Source organism: Ursus maritimus, unplaced genomic scaffold (assembly GCF_017311325.1).
Source record: "Ursus maritimus isolate PB19 unplaced genomic scaffold, ASM1731132v1 scaffold_6, whole genome shotgun sequence".
Classification (NCBI taxonomy): Eukaryota; Metazoa; Chordata; class Mammalia; order Carnivora; family Ursidae; genus Ursus; species Ursus maritimus.
The window spans coordinates 84429803-84439544 of NW_024426774.1; the positions used below are offsets into that span (position 1 = coordinate 84429803).

The 9742-nt window shown below is 39.7% G+C and overlaps 1 protein-coding gene across 7 annotated transcripts in view; it reads left to right on the forward strand.

The window, feature by feature from the left end:
* Positions 1-9742, forward strand: part of CCDC138 (coiled-coil domain containing 138) — a 162476-nt gene that overhangs the window by 33325 nt on the left and 119409 nt on the right. For all 7 annotated transcript variants that reach the window (XM_040623684.1, XM_040623677.1, XM_040623678.1 and 4 more), the window contains exon 7: positions 6482-6601. In XM_040623684.1, the coding sequence (XP_040479618.1) occupies positions 6482-6601 (120 nt within the window). The remainder of the gene's footprint in view (positions 1-6481; positions 6602-9742) is intronic.

Consider the following 9742-nt stretch of genomic DNA (forward strand, 5'->3'; position numbering starts at 1 on the left):
CTCACTTCCAGGACCGGGCGCTGCCTCTGTCCTTTGTGTTTCTAATGCTGCCAGCTGCCAGCCGCCCCGCGCGCCGCGCAGGCGCTCCGGAAGCTCCCAGTCTCAGTGCTGATCACGTGAGCACACCGGGATTCCGGTGTTCCGCGGATGCCTGGGCGCGCGCTCCCGCTCACGGTCTCAGTCTGCTGTTTTATGGGTGCAACCGAGAGCCACCCGCCTCCCGCAGTGGCTACCACTTCCCGCACCCAAACGCGCGCGGTTCCTCCCCTTCCGCTTATCTTCCGATATCTGTGCACGGCTTTCATGGCTCCCCGCTCGTACCTCAATACTCAGCGCTGGAGATGTTCATTTGTAGAGATCCAGATGTATCTTCCTCACGTCTCAGGCTGGTTCCGTGGTTGTTTAGGCTGGTCTGGTACCTATCCAGCTCGACTGGGGGACCGGGCTGAAGAAGGTGTCTCCTACTCCTCCGCCATCTTAACTCCCTGGGTTTTGTTTTTAAATCCATTTACTCACTTTATGTCTTCTTATTGGAGCATTGAGTCCATTTACAGGTATGTATTTATTGCAATTTTGTTGTTTTCATAGTTCTTTTCTCTACCTTTCTTCTTTCTCTTGTTCTCTTTCTTTGTAGTTGGGTAACTTTCCTTAGTGTTACGCTTGGCTTCCTTTCTTTGTTTTTGTATATCTATTATAGGTTTTTGGTTTGTGGTTATCATGAGGTTCAAAACGCCCTATGTATACAGCATTCTATTTTAAATTGATAGTCACTTAGATTTGAACACATTCTAAAAGCAGTACAGCTTACTCCCTCCATCTACATTTTATGTATTTGATGTCACATTTACATCTTTTAATTTTGTGTATCCTTTAACTAAATATTGTAACTATAGTTGATTTTACTACTCTTTTTTTCCTTCATACTAGCTGTATAACTGATATACTACATTTACTATATGTTTACTTTTTCCAGTGAAATGTTTTAATAATTTTTTTACTTCTGGTTATGGCTCTTTTTTTCCACTTAAGGAAATTCCTTTAACATTATTTGTGGGGTTTGTTTAGTGGTGATGAACTCCTTTAACTTTTGTTCTGCCTTGGAAACCCTATCTCTTCTTTATTTCTGAGTAATAATAACCTTGTAATAATAACCTTAGTAATAACCTTGTGGGATAGGGTATTCTTGTTATAATCAGTGTTTTTTTTTTTATTTAAGCACTTTGATATATCATGCCACTCCCTTCGAGCCTGTGAAAATCAGCTGATAGTCTTAAAAGTGTTCCCTTATTTATTTATTTATTTGAGAGAGAATGTGCGTGCACGTGTGTTGGGGAGGAGCAGAGGGAGAGGAAGAGAGAATCTCAAGTAGACTTCCCTGCTGAGCTCTGAGCCCAACACAGAGATCCTCACGACCCTGAGTTCATGACCTGGGCTCCCTGGCGGTTTGCTGTGCCTCTTCTGAGAGTCAGAGCAGCAGAGGCTGCATTGTCACAGAACAGAGGGATCGCGGCCCGTTCTCCACGATGTTCTGGCCACTTTAACTCCGTTACTGTTGGTGCTGCTCAACCCTGCAGCGTCCCGGGATGTGTGCCCCACACCCGGCGTCCCAGCCCTCACTTCCAGGACCGGCGCGTCTCTGTCCTTTGTGTTTCTAATGCTGCCAGCTGCCAGCCGCCCCGCGCGCGCGTGCGCGCTCCGGAAGCTCCCAGTCTCAGTCTGGATCACGTGAGCACACCGGGATTCCGGTGTTCCGCGGGATGCCTGGTGGCGCGCGCTCCCGGCTCACGGTCTCAGTCTGCTGTTTTGCGGGTGCCAACCGGGAGCCCACCCGCTCCCCCGTGCAAGTGGCTACCACTTCCCGGCACCCAAACGCGGCGGCTCCCTCCCCCTTCCGTTTATCTTCCGATATCTGTGCACGGTTTCATGGCTCCCCGCTTCGTACCTCAATACTCAGCGCTGGAGATGTTCATTTGTAGAGATCCAGATGTATCTTCCTACGTCTCAGGCTGGTTCCGTGGTTGTTTAGGCTGGTCTGGTACCTATCCAGCTCGACTTGGGGGACCGGCTGAAGAAGGTGTCTCCTACTCCTCCGCCATCTTAACTCCCTGGGTTTTGTTTTTAAATCCATTTACTCACTTTATGTCTTCTTATTGGAGCATTGAGTCCATTTACAGGTATGTATTTATTGCAATTTTGTTGTTTTCATAGTTCTTCTCTCTACCTTTCTTCTTCTCTTGTTCTCTTTCTTTGTAGTTGGGTAACTTTCCTTAGTGTTACGTTTGGCTTCCTTTCTCTTTGTTTTTTGTATATCTATTATAGGTTTTTGGTTTGTGGTTATCATGAGGTTCAAAACGCCCTATGTATACAGCATTCTATTTTAAATTGATAGTCACTTAGATTTGAACACATTCTAAAAGCAGTACAGTTTACTCCCTCCATCTACATTTTATGTATTTGATGTCACATTTACATCTTTTAATTTTGTGTATCCTTTAACTAAATATTGTAACTATAGTTGATTTTACTACTCTTTTTTTTCCTTCATACTAGCTGTATAACTGATATACTACATTTACTATATGTTTACTTTTTCCAGTGAAATGTTTTAATAATTTTTTTTTACTTCTGGTTATGGCTCTTTTTTTCCACTTAAGGAAATTCCTTTAACATTATTTGTGGGGTTTGTTTAGTGGTGATGAACTCCTTTAACTTTTGTTCGTCTTGGAAACCCTATCTCTTCTTTATTTCTGAGTAATAATAACCTTGTAATAATAACCTTAGTAATAACCTTGTGGGATAGGGTATTCTTGTTTATAATCAAGGTGTTTTTTTTTTTATTTAAGCACTTTGGATATATCATGCCACTCCCTTCGAGCCTGTGAAAAATCAGCTGATAGTCTTAAAAGTGTTCCCTTATTTATTTATTTATTTGAGAGAGAATGTGCGTGCACGTGTGTTGGGGGAGGAGCAGAGGGAGAGGAAGAGAGAATCTCAAGTAGACTCCCTGCTGAGCTCTGAGCCCAACACAGAGCTTGATCCCACGACCCTGAGTTCATGACCTGGGCTGAAATCAGGAGTTGGACACCCAACCAACTGACTCACCGAGGTGCCCCTAAGTGTTCCCTTTCATGTAACTAGTTGCTTTTTTCTTGCTTCTTTTAAGATTATCTTTTTAACTTAAATTTTTGATATTTTAATTATGATTCTTGCTATGGACCTCTTTGTGTTCATCTTGTTTGGGGCTCTCTGTGCTTCCTGGACCTGGATGTCTTTCCTTCCCCAGGTTAGGGTAGTTTTTAGCTATTCTTCAAATCGTTTTTCTACCCATTTCTTTGTCTCTTCTCCTTCTGTATCCCTATAATGCAATCGTTAGTATGCTTGATGTTGTTCTAGAGGTCCCTTAACCTATTTTCATATTCTTTTTGCAGTTTAATTTGGATGATTTCCACTACCTCGTCTTCCAGATTGCTGATCTCTGTTCTTCTGCACCCTCTAATTTGCTGCTGATTATCTTTAGTATATTTTTTAGTTCAGTTATTATATTCTTCATCTCTTATTGGTTCTTTCTTTATTTTCTGCCTCTGTTGAAGTTCTCACTGAGTTCATCTATTTTTCTCCCCAAAGTAGAATAACTTTATGACCATTACTTTGAATTCTTTATCAGGTCTGTTGTTTATCTCTGTTTCATTTAGTTCTTTTTCTGGTACTTTTTTCTCATTCTTTTGTTCATAACATATTCCTCTGTCTTCTCGTTTTGTCTGACAATCAGTGTCTGTCCATGACTGCTGTAGGTGCATTGGTGGTTGGGGCTGGCCAGCATGCTGGCTGGGAGGCCCATTTATGGCTACTGCTTGTGTAGGTGACTGTGATGCTGGAGGGTGGGGCTGGCTCCCACTCCCTGAGACGAGTTTCTTTGAATGGTTGCCCATCCTGACTAAGGATGCCCACTGGGTGTGTCAGGGTGGTTGCTGCTGAGATTGCCTGCCAGGTATAGTGGGTCAGGAGGAGTGCCTGCTGGTTTGGGTGGGGTGGGTAAGATGGATCTGCAGGGGAATGCCAGAGTGAGGTGAGCAGTGCTAGCAAGATAAATGGAGAGTGTTAAAACTGGTACCCACTGGCACTGGAAATGCTCGGCTGAAGGAGGGCTCCCAAAATGGCAACCCCATTGCTTTTTCTCCCAGAGAAATTTCCTGCAGATCCCTGCTCCTTTGGCACACATGCTGAAATTAGTAGATACCCCTTATATATGGTGCAGGCACTTTTCACAAGGCTGCCTCTCTGGTGGGTCTTGAAGTGAGTGAGATCGTATGCAGACCGTTTCATTGTGGAGTCTTGGTTTCTTACTAGCTTGCAGCTCTCCAGGAGTTAAGCCATGCTGATTTTTCAATGCTCCTGGATTTACGCCCTGCTGATTTTCTAAGCCAGATGTTATAGGGACTTGTCTTCCTTGTGCAGATCCCCAGGGCAAGGGTAGGAGTATGCCTGATATGGTGCTTGAACCCCAACACTCCTTAGGACCTCTGTATCTGTGCTATCCCTCCTGCTTGTGGGTTGCTGTGCCAGGGTTTGTTTCCTGAACAGATTGTATTACTGCCTCTCCCATCCTTCTTGATGTCCCTGTTTCTTTGTATCTTTACCTGTGGAAGAACTGTTCTGCTAGCCTTCAGGTTATTCTCGGAGGAGGTTGTTCTCTATTAGTTGCACCCATGTGTGTTCATGGGAAGAGGTGAGCTCAGGAAATTCCTACTCCATTTTCCCTACTCCATCCTGGTTAGGTATAGGCCAGAATTCTTTCTCACTTTCTGTGGGAAGTGACCCAATCTCAGTTCAGTTTTCAAAGCTTTTATGATGTTGCTTCAGGGTTGTCCTGTGCATGTGCCACTTAGGTTTAGTCTGATACTCAGGCAATGACATAAATCTTAGTTCAGTTCTCAAGACCTTTATTATGGTACTCTGTGTCTTTCCTGTGCTTACAGAATTGGGAGGTTGGTGTGAGACTTGGGTAGTATTTTTAAACTGAGCTCTGATCTCTCCACATTTGCTCTGCTGCTTTTGTCTGTGCTGTGCTTAGGCAGCTTAGGGTTTAGCCAGATTTCTGCCAGTTTATGTATACCACAAGGAAAAGATGCTCTTTCGGAGTCTCTTCTCTGAGATACTCCCCACATTCCTTGGCTCACAGTGGCCCTCTTCCTGGTTTCCCTGAGTGGAAAGGTGACGTTTTAGCAGTCTGTACTGCAGCTGCACTTCAGTAGCCAGGGGCCTGTGTTGGGGCAGTACTACTAGAGAAAAGGAAAAACAGAAACCCCGGAAACGTCATCCTCTTGAGGGTTGCTTCTCCACCTTTTCATTCCTCTTTACAATTCCCTGCTTCTGTTTACTTTTTACAGTCCTTAGGGTAGTCACTTTTTGTATTTTGTCTAAGATTTCTAGTTGTAATCAGTAACAGAACTAGAATATAGTGGGCTTATCTTGCCATTCTGGAAATGGAACTCCTACCCTTTTTAGTATCTTTTGGATTTGGAAAAATTTGGAGAATGAGAATATTAACCTCATGTTTGAAATAACCGTATTTGTGACAATGTGTACTAAGTTATTTAAAGAATCATTTAATGTAATAATAAAATTACATAAAGCTAATGTTTCACATGATTGGATATTTAAACAGGGCAGAAAAAGAAATGCTTGGATTCTCAAGAGGTTTCCATCCTAGATTTATTCTTGATTTTTTTTTCTCTTTAGATTTGTCTGTCTGTTATTCTTACTAAGTGTAAAGATAACAGCCTTATTTTAGCAGTTGGAAGATTACTTGGAAGACAGAAATTAATTCAGTTTCTTGATTTCCTATAGAGACTTGCTTGTTTTAATACAGTATGAATAAATTGAGAATAAAATGTGAAATAAAGTATACACATTTGCACTTTAAATCAAAATGTGTTATCTCATTTAAACGTAATTAGAGGGTTTTAAATGATTTGAATTATCTATAAAACTGATTCAGGAGAGTCAAATAGTTTGAGACTGAGAAATTTTATTATGTTTTTAAATTTTTTGAGATGTAAACAATTTTAGCTACTTAATGAGAACAAGAAATTAGTTCTATCTATGGATATTTCTTTTCAAGGGTAACTTAAATCTTAAATTTTAATTTATAAAGCTGTGAATAACTAGTCTCTTAAAGAAGATCAGAAATCCTTCATTGTTTTATCATGTGAAAGAAATTATTTCAGTGCATTCCAGTGGATTTTTTTTTGAGGAGAAGCAGAAAATAGTTTTTAAATAGGAACTTAACAAATGCTTTTAATGCTTTTAGTTTGATGACACAGTTTTTATAAGTTATTTGCAGTATTAGTCTTAATACTTAAATGTACTGATTAAAGTCCTGATTCAAGGAATTCTAATTTTTAATTGATTTGAGTTCAGTAGCATTAGTGACCTGGAATCCTTACCTAATTTTTAGATCTGATTTTTTTTTCCCTTCTAGCAACACAATGCAGAAGTTGAGCACTTAACTGAAGTTCTTAAGGAAAGAAATAAAGAAAGCAAGAGGCTAAGGTCCTCTTTCGATGCATTGAAAGAATTGAATGATAACTTAAAAAAGCAGGTAAGGCCTATTTTAATAAATACTAGATTATAAGATTTTTCAAACTTATCTATATTTAACAAATTATATATCAAAGTCTTAGAATACGTTATAGCTAAAGAAAATTTTGATTAATTTTATTTGCTAACTTTATTTCCTGTAATACTTCCAAATATAAATCTGGTATTCTTAAGCTTTTGATTTCTCATCATCTGTTTTAGCATCCAGCTGAGATGATTTGCAGTTTGGAATTTTTAAAATGTAAGAGCAATTACTAGATTTAAAACAAGCGGAAAAAAAAAGACATGATAATCTGGGGATTTTTAGGCATTGATTTTAGCTAATACTTCTTTTAACTGCTATTTTATACCACTGCTTATTTAAGATTCATTTATTTTCTGGATATCTATTATATGCTAGGCACTGTAGTAGCATGAATACAGAGTGCTATCATACAGGGGCTTATCATATTGTACTGTGATTACGTAAGTGATGTAATCTAGGTTACTGCTTAATAATACGGAAGTTGCAAAGCAAATATTTTTATGAGTTGTATCTTTTTTTTTTTTAACTTTTGCCAGTTTTTGACTGAAAGATGAGAAAGAATACGTTCAAGAGAGACAGGAGAATGATTATGTTTGTATTTGTGTAAGGAGGAGAAGTAGATGAGCAGAAATTGGGGTAAACCCAGTCACTTCAAAAATGAAAGCTTTGGGCTGGAAGACTTCGTGGATTCTAAAATGCAACAAAGCTCAGACTCTCAGAGATAATATGCATCCTGGAATTCCTTAGGTAGCTATGTTTTCAGTTTCTGGTTTTGATGTCCTGTAGTCACTGCTTGTTACAACCTTTCTCATTGACAGTGACAGCTAGGTACAACATTTCTCATTTGATCTAAGCTCTTTGGCTTCCCTGAATTCATTTATGGCTTTCCACAGTAGGAATATGGATGGCCTTCACTTACTGTCGTCTGGAAGCCTGCTTTATCCCTGGAAAGATTACTTTTTCCCATCACACTCTCAATCTAGTGTGCTCTCTCTCTCTCTCTTTTAAGATTTTATTTATTTGAGAGACAGAGAGTGAGCGAGAGAGAAGAGAGCACAAGTCAGGGGAGGGACAGAGGGAGAGGGAGGAGCAGACTCCCCACTAAACAGGGAGCCTGATATGGAGCTCTTTCCCAGGAGCTTGGGATCATGACCTGAGCTGAGTGCAGCTTCTTAACTAATTGAGCCACCCAAGTGCCCCTCTCTCTGTTTAATTGAAGTACAGTTTTGGTTGACACACGACATTATATTAGTTTCAGGTGTACAGCATGATGATTTGACAATATTGTATGGTATACAGTGCTCAGCACAAGTGTAGGTTCTGTCACCATACAACTCTAGTGCTCCTTTTTGAGAAGGGTTTAACTGCTAGCCAAAGAACATTGTTGCCTGTACCTATCTCTTAAGGGTATATATTTCTTAATAATTTTGTATGTGTTTGGGTATGTGGTGAGTGGAGTAGATATGTGAATTATTAAGTGATTGACTTATTAATAATTGTATTTTTGATCTAGTGTGAACAAACTGAAAGAGCTTAGGAGAAACCCTTTGGTACCAGCTGGCAGAATGCTTTTTTTTGGTTACTCTGTTTAGTGTAGATGAGGAATCAGCAATTTTTTTAAGGATGAAATAGTAAATATTTTGGGCTCTATGAGCCATACAGTCTGTCATGACTCAACTCTGACATAATATGAAAGTAGCTATAGGCAATAAGTAAGTGAATGAGCGTGGCTGTGTTCTAATAAGATGTTATTTATAATAATAAGCAATGTTCAGATTTGGTCCAAGGGCTGTAGTTTGCCAGCTTTTGGCATAATGAATGATGTATATATACAGTTGACCCTTGAACATCATGGGTTTGAACTGTGTTCCACTTATATGAAGATTTTTTTTTGATAAATGCAGTACAGTATGGTAAATGTATTTTCTCTTCGTTATGATTTTTTTTTCCATGTCAGAGTCTACCATCTTACATTTATTATTATTTTTTTTCTCATTTCATTCAGGAAAATTATTCTCCTTTAGTAATCCTGGATATGACAAAGTTCAGGCTGGGAATTCCATTCTCCCATTGCTTCTCAAGAGTATGCTCTGCTGATCTGGGTCACTTTGTTCCCCTCCTTGACATTCACCCCTCTTCATTTTTTCCTTTTTTTGATGTTCATTTTTTTCTTTTTTTTTTCTCTCTTTTTTAAAAATTTAAATTCAGTTAATTCACATATTACTAGTTTCAGAGGTAGAGTTCAGTGATTCATTAGTCTTATAATAATTGTTGACTGTATAATACCCAATGCTCATTATATCATGCGCCTTCCTTAATGTCTATTACCCAGCTACCTCATCGCCCACCACCCTCCCCTCCAGCAACTCTCAGTTTCCCATGATTAAGAGCCTCTTATCGTTTGTCTCCCTCTCAGATTTTTTGTTTTATTTTTCCCTCCTTCTGCTTTGATCCTGTTTTGTTTCTTAAATTCCACATATGAGTGAGATCATATGATAATTGTCTTTCTCTGATTAACTTATTCGCTCAGCATAATACCCTCTAGTTCCATCCAGTCGATATAAATGATAAGATTTCATCCTTTCTGATGGCTGAATAATATTACGTTGTATATATATACCACCTCTTCTTTATCCGTTCATCTGTTGATGGACATTTGGGCTCTTTCCATAGTTTGCCTATTGTGGACATTGCTGCTGTAAACATTGGGGTGCATGTGCCCCTTCAGATCACTATTTTTGCATCCTTTGGATAAATACCTAATATTGCAATTGCTGCATCATAGGATAGCTCTATTTTTAACTTTTTGAGGAAACTCCATACTGTTTTCCAGAGTGGCTGCACCAGCTTGCTTTCCCACCAGTAGTGTAAGAGGGTTCCCCTTTCTCTGTATCCTCACCAACATCCATTATTTCCTGAGTTGTTCATTTTAGCCCTTCTGACTGGCGTGAGGTGGTGTCTTATTGTGGTTTTGATTTGTATTTCCCTGATGCCCAGTGATGTTGAGCCATTTTTCATGTGTCTGATGGCCATTTGTATGACTTCTTTGGAGAAATGTCTGTTCATGTCTTCTGCCCATTTCTTGACTTGATTATTTGTGTTTTGGGTGTTGCGTTT